This window comes from Alexandromys fortis, unplaced genomic scaffold (assembly GCF_014885135.2).
Source record: "Alexandromys fortis isolate MF-2015 unplaced genomic scaffold, M_Fortis_MF-2015_v1.1 scaffold_69, whole genome shotgun sequence".
In the NCBI taxonomy this organism is placed as follows: domain Eukaryota; kingdom Metazoa; phylum Chordata; class Mammalia; order Rodentia; family Cricetidae; genus Alexandromys; species Alexandromys fortis.
Genome location: NW_026067951.1, coordinates 310464 through 325329, shown reverse-complemented (window position 1 = coordinate 325329; position 14866 = coordinate 310464). Strand labels below are relative to the sequence as shown.

Below are 14866 nucleotides of genomic sequence, written 5' to 3'. Positions count from 1 at the left end.
TTTGAGAAGACGTTCAATATCATGTCGTTAGGAATTGAAAATTTAAATAATGAGACACTACTGTAAATAACTTGGAACAGCTGAACTCCAGATGCTGCTACTGCCAAAAGTTAGAGTGGCTCTGGCAATATGCAAATCAATACAGCTGCTCTGAATCAATCTAGCAGGTCCTTACAAAGCTACACATAGGATGGTCACATATGATCTCACATATGATGATCTCACTTGATTTACAGTCCTCTTTAGTTTTCCAAGTGAACTTGATATTTCACGCCCACATGAAAATCCGCATGCAGATCATGGCAGCATCACTGCTAAGGCTTGGGAAACAACCAAGATGCCCTCAAAAGCCGTGTTACATCATCTAGCAGAATATTCATCAGCGAAGGAAAGGAATGGGCACCAAACCATGGGGAGATGAAGAAAATGACACTTACTACTGATTGAAAGAAGCCAATCTAGAAAGACTACACATTTCAGGCAAAGCCCAAACCGTGCAAACTAGGAAGAGCCGTGATTGCAGGGGTAGGGTAGGTGGAGGGGTCAGGAAGAGGTGCCTGGGGTTTGTAAGGTCGCCTGTGAGGGGTACATGCAGACACACACATGGCAGGAGTCACAGGACCTTCTAGTAGAGAGTGACTCTCCCTGCCAACTGTGCCCTGGTGCAGTCAGTATGCTTCCTCCTCTGTAGAAACCCACACTACACAGGGACTTTTACTTTATACCAATACAAATAGAAATCATTTGTGTCCAGAAAGCGAAGTTCATTTCCTTCTTTGTTGTGCAAGAGCCACAAACAAATAGAAGCAACTCTGGAATGGTTGAAGCCCAGAGATGCTTTTGGAGCAGGCTACCCACAGTAGCAGACACAACATACTGAAAAACACGCCTGCGCGGTGAGGAGGTGGAGGCGGAGGGACGTAATTCAGGACTGGCTGTTATTTTTGTTTTAGATTCTAAAACCTAAGAAGGAGTCCTAAACAAACTTTTCTCTCTCCCTCCCTACTTCCATCCATCCCACCTTTCTCCTTCCATCCCTTTCTTTCTTTCTTTCTTTCTTTCTTTCTTTCTTTCTTTCTTTCTTTCTTTCTTTCTTTCTTTCTTTCTTTCTTTCTTTCTTTCTTTCTTCTTTTAGGCAGCATCTAACTGTCTCGCCCAAATTGGCCTGAAACTCACAATCCGACTGCTTAGCCTTCCAAGTGCTGGGATTATAATGCTCACACCCAATTTAAGATGTTCCAAATACATGTCAACCCGCTCCCCACACAAACAAGACTAAAACCATCACATCAACTTATTGTGCCCCATCTGGAGAAGAGAACAGGGATCCTTACTTCCAGCCCCTGCTCTTGTACCAGGGTGCCCTGGCTGGCTGTGTTTCTGTGACTGTCACATAGACGTGAAGATGCATTTGTTAATGGTCTAACTGTGAGTGCGGAGGCTCAAAGTAGGACACGCAGGGTTACTAGTTCTGCATCACAGAAACTAACAGAAGCAAGTCCTCATTCCACAAAGAAGGAACAAAGCCATCTAATTGGTTCCTGTGGGTGTGGCGCTGACATGGGTCGCCACAATTGGCCCAATACTTTTCTTCTTGTAAACCCAGGATTCTAGAAGTGGGAAATGATCACGAGGGACTCGAACATTCATGGAGTGTTTGAATTACAAGGTAGCATGGTGAGAGCATTGCTTGATCTTCTTAGAAATATATTTCCCTAGATGTTTAAGTTATGTCTATTACAATACTCTAAATATCCTCAGTTTACACTCTCTAGATCTAGCATCCCTAGATGCTCTCACAGAATTAAGAGACAATTACCAGCTCAGATTCAGCTGCCACAATATGCTTCATAGACTACTTTTCACTTGCTATAAGTATTATCTTACACATATGGTGTCATTTAATCACAGTTCATATGATCGTTTAGGCTAATGCTTTAAAATCTTGATTTGCAACCCATTAGAAGATTATGAAATAGGAGTCTGCAGTCGGGATCCAGACACAGAGCAAGCAAGATGTGACTGCCTCGCCGAAAAAGGTATCCAGCCACATGGCTAACATAGACAAGAATAAGGGGCTAATGTAAGTTATAAGAGTTAACGAGGAGCCTGAGATAATGGGCCAATCAATTTATAACAAAAAAATTATAAAATGGACTGAATGAGTTCCCAGAAAGTTTTGAAAAACTGAAAAACTGAATATAATATTAGAAACCAGAGTAAATGCATTATACATAATGAGGATAAGGTGTGTGTGTGTGTGTGTGTGTGTGTGTGTGTGTGTGTGTGTGCTGGGGTATGATGCAAATGTATTTCTTTTGTAGATAGGGTACAAGCTGGTTTTGAATTTGTTATATAGCCAAGGATGACTTTAAACTTCTGATTTTTCTGTTTCCACTTCCCAGCTGCTAGGATTATAGGCATATGCAACCCTGCCTGATTTTTTGCGGTACTCTAACCCAGAGCGTCTGCACACTGGTCCAGCACTCTACCACCTATAGTCCCTGCTGGCAAATGCCTTTGATATTATGGATGATAGGTACTAAACTCTGGGCTTTTAAAGATAAGGTCTTGCTATGTAGCCAATACCGGCCTTGAACTCATGATCCTCATGCCTCAGCCTTGGGGCACTGGAATTATAAGAGTATGCCACTGTATGAGGACAAATCCTTTACATGTGTGTTCCAATTCAAGTTCAAAAATTTGAAGTACTTACTAGCATAGACGATTTTTGATGACCATCTGATCAGTAATGGTGTATGGCAAGCTGGTGCATATTCAAAAAAATACATATAGAAAGATTTTTAAATATGTTCAAATGTTTTTAATAAGGTAGTTATGAATAAATGATGTTAAAGATGTGTTTTTACTTAAACTATTTCCTTTAGTGGTGGTATAAGTGAGATTTAACTTCTTTAGGAAAGGCATTTCATGGAGGTAGGATAGCGTGTCAACTTCATTTTATCGGAAAGGCATTAAGTTTAAGTATGTTCTACTTAAACACCTCTATGAAGCATAGAGGTTTCAATTTTCTCTCTTGTTTATGTCTAAATTGACTCTGATGATGTAATATAATGAAAGTGTCGACATCTCCTCTTCACGTGACACATGAAACAGGACATTACAGTTACCAGTTGTGATAAAGCATGAGAGAATGCACTGAGAACATCAAATATGAGGGATCAGAATATATATTTCCTGCAGATGAGAGATAGTATGCTAATTTAATATAGGAACCCCCTTCTTTTACTCCGGGAGTAAAATTTGTATGCTAATACCTAGCATTGATATTCATAGTGAATTTGCTTATTAAAGGAATTCAGAACAGTGGGCTGCAGAGTTGATATTAAGGCAACCTAACTGTGATAGGCACTAGGAAAGGCAAGTCAGCTAGTTACACTAGTGAAATGAACCTAACTTATAACCTTTTTCTGTTTTTTTTTTTTTGTTTTCTACCTAATTTACTCATAACAATTTCTCCTATGTGAATAAAAAATATTTGGACTGAATCCAACTTAAAATTATAACTATGTAAAGCTACTTTTTTTCAAAAAGTTTCTCTACAAAGTGTCAATTTCACTGATGGCTAAAAGTCTGTTGAAATGTGTCTCCTTTGGTCTTGTCCAAGCTATAAACAATAAGTGTGGAAATATCCATGGCTTCAATTTTAATTCTCTGAGTTTCTGAAAAGGATAAGTAATACTCCACAGTTGAATTACTACAATGAAAAATTAAAATAGAGTCTCTTATCTACAAATATAATGAAAATTATTATCTCCATTTTCCATTCTAGAAATTCATAAGAAAGTTTACATAGATGAATTCATAGTATGAGCTGCATCAAGAAACAAAAACTGAGGTTAGTTCTGTCAATCTGCATATATCATCATTCAAAAACCATGACAGACTTGATAATATTCCCCACCAGCCAGTGTGTGCACAACTGTGTGGTCTAAATGTTTGGAATCCATTTATAATACTGGTAGATTTTTTTTTCTAAATAAAAATATTTAGCTGTGGTGATGAATATTTGTAAGCCCAGAACTAGGGATCCTGAGATAAGAGGGTCATGAGTTTAAGGGCAGCCTGGTAACAAGGCAAAAATCTACCTAAAAAATAAACACCTACATTATATAAATTCTCATGGTAAAATCAGCATCAATCATTACCTTGTCATTTTGCATAATGTCACCTTGTTTTCTTTCCTGATTTTGGTAAGAACCTTGGTTTTGTTGTATACCAGATGAACATGTATGTTACCAAGCAATCTTCATTATCAGTCTCACACACAATGGTACCTAGTAATCTTTTGGTGTGGAAAAAGTGTAGTTCAGTCCAGAGACAGACAGACAGACAGATAAACACACACACACACACAGAGACAGAGACAGAGACAGAGACAGAAGACAGAGAGAGACACACAGAGTAAGAAAATAACACTGAATATGTTTGTGTTAAAGGGGTATGGCCCTTCTAAACATGCATCACCTACCTAAGTAATTTTCTTGGCTCTCTGAGTAATATATAAACCACCACCCATTGTGATCTTAGATTTCACTTTTGCTGTCCAGCTCTATCATGGATCTGCCTTTGATCAATCCCATTTGCTTCCAGAATACAGTTATTTGTGATAGGAGCTTGGATTTTACAGTATCCAAGTAATTAAAAAGAGCAAATTATTAGTACACTGAAAATCTGTGGGCCCTTCATCTGTGAGAAAGTATGGGGTTTGTGAATCCATCCTTTAATGGAATATAAAACATTATTAATTTAAAAAATAAATTACTATTGCGGGGCAAAAGTTGGGATCACGGGGGTGGGGGTGGGTTGGGAGGAAGGGGAGATGGGGAGAGAAAAGGGAGAAGGGGAGAAGTGGGGAGAGCTTGGGGGAATGGGATGGTTGGGATGGGTGGATATGGGAGCAGGGAAGAAGATATCTTAACTAAGTGAGCCATTTTAGGGTTGGCAAGAGACTTGGCTCTAGAGGGGTTCCCAGATGTCCAAGGGGATTTCCCCAGCTAGGTCCTTGGGCAGCAGAGGAGAGGGTGCCTGAAATGGCCTTCTCCCATAGCCACACTGATGAATATCTTGCATATCACCATAGAACCTTCATCTGGCAATGGATGGAGATAGAGACAGAGACTCACATTGGAGCACTGGACTGAGCTCCCAAGGCCCAGATGAAGAGCAGAAGAAGAGAGAACATGAGCAAGGAAGTCAGGACCGCGAGGGGTGCGTCCACCCACTGAGACAGTCAGTGGGGCTGATATAATAGGAGCTCACTAAGGCCAGCTGAACTGGGACTGAACTGGCATGTGGTCAGACCAGACTCTGAATGTGGCTGACAATTGGGGCTGACTGAGAAGTCAATGATAATGGCACTGGGTTTTGATCCTACTGTTTATACTGGCTTTTTAGGAGCCTAGTCTGTTTGGATGCACACCTTCCTAGACTTGGGTGGAGCGGGGGAGGGCCTTGGACTTCCCTCAGGACAGGGCACCCCGACTTCTCCTAGGACTGGAGAGGGAGATGGAGGAGTGTGGGGAGAGTGGGAGGGAAATGGGGGGATGGGAGGAGGTGGAAATTTTTAATAAATAAAGAAAGGAAAGAAAGAAAGAAATTGTTCAGGAAAAAATTAGTCTGCACAGCAATTTTATAAACAACCAGTAAAGGACAAGAGTTCCTACTTGAACAGTTACTGAGTTTGCTATTAGCAAGTTGTTTTGATCAGCAAGAAACGAACGAAGATCCTTTCTCACAAGCATTTTCTCCTTACATGGCATAAATGTGTATTGTAAATATTGCCACAGAGTTGTGCTCTCAACTAAATTGAGCATATTTCCAGGAAGGAAAGTTTCCCAGAACACGTGTGAACTCTGGGGAAAGTCACAGGATTATATGCAAGTGGCCTGCAAGAAGGCTGTTGGAGAAAGGGTGGGCCTAATGGTTCTTTTCCATGTGTTATAGACAGAATGTATTTATGCCCCAACTTCATTACTTGAAGCCCTAACTACCAGACAAAGTGGTATTAGGAGATTGGGCCTGTAGGAGTTGATTATGTTTAGATGAGGTCAGAGAGAGGGTGCTTAAGCAAGAAGATCAGTGGCCTAATAGGAAGAAATGCAGGCAGACCAGTCTCTCTGCACACTTGGACCAAGTGTCTGTGTGAGAAAGGGGTGATGTAGGAGGATCTTCTATCTGTTGTTTTCATTGGTTAATTAATAAAGAAAACTGCTTGGCCTGATAGGTCAGAACATAGGTAGGTGGGGAAGACAGAACAGAATTGTGGGAGGAAGAAAACAGAGTCAGGCAGACACCATGAAGCTCCAACCACATTTGTTACATGGGTGAGAAGTACATCTCAACTTAAAGGTTCCTCCTCTCCTTTTCCCCTCCCTTTCTCTTTCCTCTCTCTCTCTTCCTCCTCCTTCTGTACTCCCTCCTTCCCTTGCTTTATACTCTTGTCCACCCTCTTCACTCTAGTGTATACTTTGAACTCATGATCCCTGCTTCAGTTTCAAAAAGGCTTATGTTACAGACACACACATTCACTGCCACCCTTGGCCAAGATTTTTGCTTAATATTTTGACAAATTATCTCTCGAGTGCTTTGATAAAACAAAGGGGTGTGCAATCATTTACTTTTGATATAGTTACTTCTATGCAAGCACAGTTCAGTAGTGGAGTATAGTTCAAGCGCAACTGTAACTTGCTGCCACGATTTGAAAAATAAAAGTGTTACATATTCTCTATGGACTTTACTGATATGCTGGCTAGAGCAACATAAGGAGGAAAAATTCATCACTGTGAAAATCTTTATGATTATATCCCATGGAGGGAAAACCTCTAGACACGAAGAGAAATAGGTGAGCAAGCCCTTAACTGTGGCTGTGGTGTCTGAAGGACCAATGGCTATTTGTTTAATAATATCAGAGAAAAACCAAACAAAACTGTCCTCTTTTTAGAAGTGGCAGATGTGGAAAATCTCAGCAAGACATAAAATAAGATGACAGAATTCTTTATTAGATGCATCCTCTTGTCCTGAACCAAAAGTTAAAACAAGAGGGCCTCTATCATGTTCAGGAAGCACAGAGGGATGTGTTCTATGAAGGAAATATATAACATCTTTTATGTATGCACATAACATACAGCAGGGAGGAAGTGCTTAGAAACTTACCCATCATTGTTAACATCTGATACCACCACTGTGTATCCGAAATAAGATGCCATCTGCAATACAATAATAATTTTTGTGTTCAGGAAGCCATGTTTATAGTCACCTCTTAATTATTCATGAGAAATGACTTACACTGTGGTACATTTTTGCATTTAAATACATAGACCCCTGAACTTGTTCCAAGTGTTCAAGTCATTTAGTCTAACCTCTGACCTAATGAATAATTCCTTCCACAATAACCCTAACATCTGCTTGCACGGCCTTTGGATACATTAGGTCCCTTTAATTGGTGGACACAGCTGTTAGGAAGGTCTTTGCCACTTGTAGTTTTTCTGGGATATCTATCTACTGCTTTAACTTAGTTTAGCCATCTTGAACTCTGTAGAATTAACTCAACTCCACCATGTGTGGAGGATTTCAGGGCATTTTCAGATGCTACACTGTCCGACACTGAGATTCCACACACAGATTCAAAGAACATAAGGTACTTAGTTGTAAGTACAATGTTAGAAGAGCTAAGCAGGAATTGCACTATCTAGCTTGGCCTCTATATTATTCAATTACAAAATGCTTTTGATTTAAGGGAAATTCACAATTCATCTAGTTATAGTGCCAGCATACTTAATAAGACTCTTAAATCTTTTCAGTGAATGTAAATGTCATAAAATAATCTCCCAAAGTTTCCCTCAGAATTGTTTTATAGTTTTATAATTCATTTCAGTCTGGCTCATCATTTCATCCTACTAATGCTGTTCTTCATGTGTGTATGTGCTTGTCTTCATGTTCATGCATGGATGCAGGTCCATGTGTACGCACATGTGGGTGAGGTCAGAGGTCAGCAGTTGGGTGTCTTCTTTAATTGTTCTTTACCGTATTTTTTTTTTAGACAGATTCATACCGAATCTGGAGTTTACTAATTAGGTTAGACTGTCTTGGCAGCATTTTCTTTCCTCTGGTTCCCCAGAGGTGGAGTTACAGGCTTTTACCATTGTGCCTTCCCCTCCCTCAGTGGGTACAGGAGACGGAAAATCAAATGCTCGTGTTTGCAGCACAAGCATCTTACCAAACACTCTAGCTTCATTTTTGCTTCTTTAGTCTACAATCTGATATTTTAGCTTATTTAACCTCCTGCCATCCACTAATTCATTGAAAATACAGCCCATAGAGACTAAGTTCCAAGGAAGGCAGACTTCAGTCTGTATTGAGCTTTCTCCTTCCTGCAATGCCTGAGCAATGTGTGGACCAGAATATACTCCATTGTGATATAAAATCTCTCCAGAAGGACCGCTCAACATTTACCAACCCACCCACCTTCAATCTCACTTCCGCCTCATTTATCCTACCACCCAACAAAGTTTCAGGAGAGGAATGAAATTCCATTTTGAAAATTTTATAGCAATGGGTACCTGAGCCCTCAAATTTTGACAACATAGTATGAAAAACTCTTTTTATCCATTTGAAACCCTTCCTAATTGATTCTCTGGACATGTCTCATCTACAGGGCAGGGTTACCATCAGTGCTTAAAAAAAAAAAAAGTGGAAAATTTCACCAGGTCACAATACCTAGAGAAACATAGGAATCAGACCATATTTGGTTGGGAAGGTGGTAGCATCCTATATTCAGACCATTCAACTGTTCACAAGAGGGTCTCAGTTAAGGACAGGGTATGAAGATAAATGCCTAGTTTCTTCAAGGAAGGGACACAAGACAGCAGTGTTTCAGGACCGTATATAAAGTTGAGGCTCAGAGAAAGGCTTCGGGTGTAGTGAGGAAGAGAAGCAGAAGCCAGACTCATCCACTCTGGCCAATAGGGTAGGCCCTGGGAGCAGCAGGTCTCCTGCCACAGGGAAGTAGGTTCTGAGAGCTTGGGTACATTGAACACCATTTACAATAGAATGAGATGTTCTGTCATCTCATTATCTGGTGACGTTTTGCTTTTGAGCCTTTCTGCTGTGCTGTAGAAACCTGGCTTATTGGCTCGCAATGAGGGAAGCTACAAATCTTAAATACTAAATGCATCCGGTGACTCTTTCCTTCCTGCAGTCCTTGACAATACACATGGAGAAGAACGAAACCCAACTTAAATTTCTTCGTGTTTTAGTCTTTTTTTCCAGGAATTTCTGGATTAAAAGGGAGGTTTTTGATTTGCTCTCTTCAGCATCCCTCCAACACACACACACACACACACACACACACACACACACACGAACACATGCATACATATCTACTCAAACACACCATTGACAGGAAGCTCTCTCCTTCTTTGAGGACTTTCAGGAATTGACATCAAATGGTCTCTTTGCCATTCCCAGCTAGTCCCAGCATTCAATGCCAGCTATACCTGCAGTTGTCATTTATCACTAGTAATTACTTAGCCACCTCATTAAGACCCTAGTCTTAAAGGTTTTGTTTCGATTTTCATTTTTTCTTTTCTTTTCCGTTTCTTTTTTTCTTTTCTTTTCTTTCTTTTTTTTTTTTTTGAGAGACAGCAAGTGAGAGAGAGAGCATGAAGTTGGGTAGGTAAGGAGGTGAGGAGGACTAGGGAAAGAGGGAGGGGAAGGAATATGATAAAATATATAAAAAATTAAAATAATAATAATAATAAACAAACAATTCTTTCTTTTTTAAAAAAAAAAGACTCTGGGCTATTCCTTCCATGACTTGAATTAAGTCTTAGTCTTAAATGCATTATATAGTGGTCAAGGGGTTATTCTGACAGAACATGGAGTCCTTTCTCTGCTACCAAGAGGTTCCCTGTTGCTTGCCTTTATTATACCTTGAAAGACCAGAGGTCATGCTGGGCCTGGTGGTTCATGCTTGTAGTCCAAGCATATGAGAGGCAGAGGAAAGGGGAGTATGAGTTACATAGTGAGACTATCAGGTTCAAAAGAAACAAGAACTAGGGGTTAGCTCAGATAGTGCCCATAGATAATGTGTACAAGGACCTGTGTTTCATCCCCAGCACCACAAAGACATAAAAAGAGCTCAATTCAGGTAGCTAGTATTAGCTTCACAATGTGCGCTTAATTTTGTAAGTGAATATGACAAAAAAAGGAAACCCTTAAAACTAGAAGATTCTAGACTAGAGCTTGTAGTAGGTGTTATGCCTTTTACCAGAACCCTTAGTTCTGACTTATATCTTGCTTGCTTATAGCCCCTGCAGCCCTGAGAAACATCTGATTTACCCAACTAGTTCCTGTGTGAAAGCCTTGGTGTCCTCTGCCACTGGCTTTGCTTAGGCATTTCTGCTGTAGAGACCTCCAGCCTTTGTACTACCCCCACCATAGTGTATAATTGTATACTTATACACATTCTTCAAACCACTATCTGAAGCTGAGTCAATTGAGGGGCACCATTATATCCAGTGTTATTTCCTGAATGAATGACTACATGATATGAACATTAGTTGTTTTCCACTAAAATGTCTTTCCCTAAGGCTGGATGTGGTGGTGAACATCCATAATCCCAGTGCTTGGGAGGGTGAGGTAGGAAGACTGCAGTGAGTTCAAGACCAACCTGGGCTCCACAGTGAATTCCAAGATAGTTTGAATGAGGCTCTGTCTCAAGACAACAACAACTGAAAATTCTTTACCTGCTCACCAGTAAAATTCTGAATGAAGGTCATATCTGTGGAGTTAATGATGGAGACCTGAAATTGCAAAAGCAAGACAATATATCATCTCACAGAATCGGAGAAACCGTTTTTAAACAATTGAAACTTAATCATTCAAATTTCTTATGTAGTGTAATAGTTGGTTAGCCATTTGTAGAAGTTGCAAAATTGTAGGCCTCCAAGAATAATTTTAGAAAAAGACAGTGGAACTTGCTTATGATTCTAAAAAGGGGAAATAGGTAAATGCAAGGATATGGGCAACAGTTAGCATGTTGGTCAGTTATTTTGTCTGAGCTTGATTTTGTTCTAAACAAATATCTATGCTTATGCTATTATGAGGACTGATAAATGGCTCTTTGGGAAAATAACCTTTCTTAATGCTATCCACCTAGATTCTATCCACTTTAATTCTACTTAGCCAAACACAAACCTGCAAATTGTATATTGTCTAGATCTTATTTTATTTTAATTTATTTTTTGATACAGGGATTCACATAGAACATAAACTGATCTGGACTTCCTGTGTAAGACAGATTGACTTCAGACTCTGGATTCTTCCGACTTATCAACCTCTTGGGTGGTAGAATAATAGCACCACCATGCCCACCTTAAATCCTCGTGTGACTGCATGCATACGTTTGTGTGGGTGCAAATGAACATATGTGCATGTGCAAGTGGAAGTCAGAGATCACCCTCAAATGTCAATTTTTGGGGGAGACATCAACCTAGTTCTTTTAGGCAGCATCTCTCTTTGGCCTGAGGCTTACCAGTTGAGCTACGCAGACTAGCCAGCAAGTCCTAAAGGGTTCAGTCTGTTTCCACCTCCCTAATGCTGGGATTACCATGTCTGACTCTTTTTATACGGAGCCTGAGGATCAAATTTAGGTCCTCTTGCTTCCACAGTGAACACTTAACTAACTGAGCTATCTCTCTCATCCTGTGAGCCATTTTTGTGTGGCCTCGTTCTATGCATCTTTTTTCTAACTTCATGGTAACCAGTTATTAGAGTCTTAAATATTATCCTCTCAAACCTGACACTTCAGAATGTGCGCTTATTTTCCAATACCTTTGTAGAGGAATAAGTTAGGGGCTTATAGAAAAGTTCACCCTTTGGGTAGTTTTTGTGAAAGGAGGAAATACAAATATAGAAAGAATTTTTCTATCTTTTGGATAATGGTGATTCTTTGCAAAAAATGCACCCCACATTTTTGTTTCCCATGGATACCCAGAAATCATGCGTCAATATAGTTGCATTTACCTCCTATTGGGATGAGCAGGGAAATAGCACACGTCTGTGGTTAGGAAATCATTAGTAAGGAACATTTACAGTGGCTTACATGGGAAAAATATTTCAGTGCACAAAGAACATGTACATTGATACTCACGTATCCAAAGTTCTGTGCTCCTCTTGGAATCCCAGCAACCAATTCTGGGGATAAGAAGAGTCATTTAGAGGGGGAGCCACATTAATTGATTAATTAGTGTGCTTATATATGTGTATTCATGCATATAGGCTGCACATGTAAGCAGGCATCAAAAGGCCAGAGTAGAACCTTGGGTGTTTTTCCCTCAGAAGATATCCACCTTGTATTTTTGAGACAAGGCCTTTCACTGGGACATGGAGCTCATGAAATTATTTTGGCTATGTGGCTGGCTGGTGAGCCACAGAGATCTGCCCGCTTCTGCCTCCCCAGCTCTGGAATTAGAAGCACAAGCCATCACATTGTCTATGTTACATGGGTTCTGAGGCTCAAACTCAGGTCCTTATGCTTGCATGAGCTGTTCTTTAACAACTGAGTCTTCTGTTCAGCTCCTAGTGTATTTAAAGCTGTTTAGCGGTCAAGAGGAAAGATGATGGGGCCATGGAGATGAGTGATGGAGAGGGTTACAAGGGTTTTCACTTGCTTTCTTCCCGATATTTCTTTATAGATGAGAGAAAACAAACAAGCGAAAGTCACAGTTCGAGCTGCTGCAATTTGCGAACTAGACGGCATACTCCTCTGCCTTTTAGGATTTCCTCCCCTCTTTGCAGGTCAGTGTGTGATCTAAACGTCACAGAGGCTTTGCTAACTTACACTTTGGGGACCTCTTTTATACTGCCACAAAGATACATCCTTAGAATGTCAATCATGCTGAGGCCCATATGTGGACCAATTGCTGATTGACCTTGAACAATCCTGCTGACCAAGAATTCCAAGTTAAGCATTCACATTTAAAGTTCATAGAATTATTTTTCTTCTCTTCATTCTTCTTTGTCTTGCTATTTATTTTGCATGTGTGTGTGTGTGTGTGTGTGTGTGTGTGTGTGTGGTGGGTGTATGCATATCCACAAGTACGTGTAAGGAGGTGAAAGGTTGAAATCCAGTATAGTCCTCTATCGGTTTCCATTTTAGTTTTAGGAGACAGTGTTTCTCATGGAACCTAGAGCTCACCCCTTTACTAAGGCATTGGTCACTGAGCCTCAAGGAGTCCCATCTCTGCCCCAGTGCTGGCATCACAGGTGTTTGCAGTTGTACCTTGTTTTTTACATGGAAGCCAGGGATTCGAACTCAGGTCTTCACTCTGTGCATCAGGCCCTTTGCTCACTGAACCATCTTCTAGTACCTCAAGTTCCCTTTCATAGAGCTCCCCCACTTGCTAACGAGCACAGACAGCCATGGATCCAGTGCCCTGATGAATGTGTGAGATGTCTTCAACAGTGCCTCTGGTTTACAAATCCTCAGCTCAAAGTCTGAGTGCATTCTCTAGATATTCCTAAAATCCAGTGGAAGCTACTGATAGTCACTAGAGTGGTTACACACTCTGCTGTTTCCTTGGGCGGGGACTGAGTGTTATTTTGGAGAGTTATAGGAGCCCAGTGCCATGGAATTGGAGAAAACCATTCACACACTTTGCACTCCCCTTTGGTAAACCATGAAACCAGTAGTAAAACTTTTGTTTTTGTTTTGTTTTGTTTTTGAGACAGGGTTTTGCTGTAACTTTGGAACCTGTCCTGGAACTAGCTCTTGTAGACCAGGCTGGCCTCAAACTCACAGAGGTCCACCTGCCTCTGTTTCCCGAGTGCTGGGATTAAAGGCGTGTGCCACCACTGCCCAACTTTAAAGATTAGACTTCTTTAAAAGAATCACTAATTATTCAGATCTGTCCCTGATGACCTCCAATCTACAGAATCTTTCCCATAGCTAATCACTGTACTGCTTTATTAATATATAGAAGTACATGATTTAATCTTTGCAAGCATCCTATGAAATAAACAATACTATTATTATTACCTATATTTGAGAAATAAGGAAGTGGAAGCTGGGACTGTAGATAATTTGCCTCAGGTCTAAGAACTAGTAGTAATGAAGGGCGGAAGGCTAAAGGTCTGGAGTCAAAGCCTGTGCCTTTTGTTATACAATATGCTGTGTTTATTTGTTTATTTTTGAGGCAAGATCTCTCTGTGCAGCCCTGGCTACTATGGAACTCCCTGTGCAGATAAGGATGGCATTGAACAAATAGAGAGCCACCTGCCTCTGCCTTCTGGGATTGAAGGTGTGCTCCACCACACCCAGATTAATAGACTGCTTTTTCATGTCAGAATCTGAAATTGACTCAAATTCTTTCTATCAAGCTACTTATTTTATGAGTCTTTCATGAGCAAACTATTGTCCAGTCTTTCTTTTGTGTGTGTGTGTGTGTGTGTGTGTGTGTGTGTCCAGTCTTTCAATGGAGGCAAGTAACAATAAGACATGGGTTTTACATTCAAGAAACATAGCTTGAAAAGAAAGGTAATGGAAAGAGAGGTTCATTAAGAATTAGCTTTTACTTAAAGAAAATTATTCCTTTTTAGAAATCTGATTATTTTGAACTTTTACCAAACTGCAAAAACATTTATAGTGAATTTTGATTTGTGTCCATGTGAATATGAAACAATGAAAAGATCTGTTATGATTCATAAAGATAGCCATATTTTGTTTGTGCTTGAACATCTGTGCATTCGACAAACTCATGTAGTAGGGAAAAGCAGTTACTGTTGGTAACAAACAAGATGGAAACTGGCAACTATTGATTGACAGTTGATTCGTTCAATACAT

At 40.2% G+C, this 14866-nt stretch overlaps 1 protein-coding gene across 2 annotated transcripts in view; it reads right to left on the bottom strand.

The window, feature by feature from the left end:
• The window catches only part of Itga8 (integrin subunit alpha 8), a 174179-nt gene that overhangs the window by 117613 nt on the left and 41700 nt on the right, over positions 1-14866 (bottom strand). For both annotated transcript variants that reach the window (XM_050150524.1, XM_050150525.1), the window contains exons 9-11: positions 12176-12219; positions 10770-10826; positions 7177-7229 (exon numbers count right to left, since the gene is read on the bottom strand). In XM_050150524.1, coding sequence (XP_050006481.1) covers positions 7177-7229; positions 10770-10826; positions 12176-12219 — 154 coding nt within the window. The remainder of the gene's footprint in view (positions 1-7176; positions 7230-10769; positions 10827-12175; positions 12220-14866) is intronic.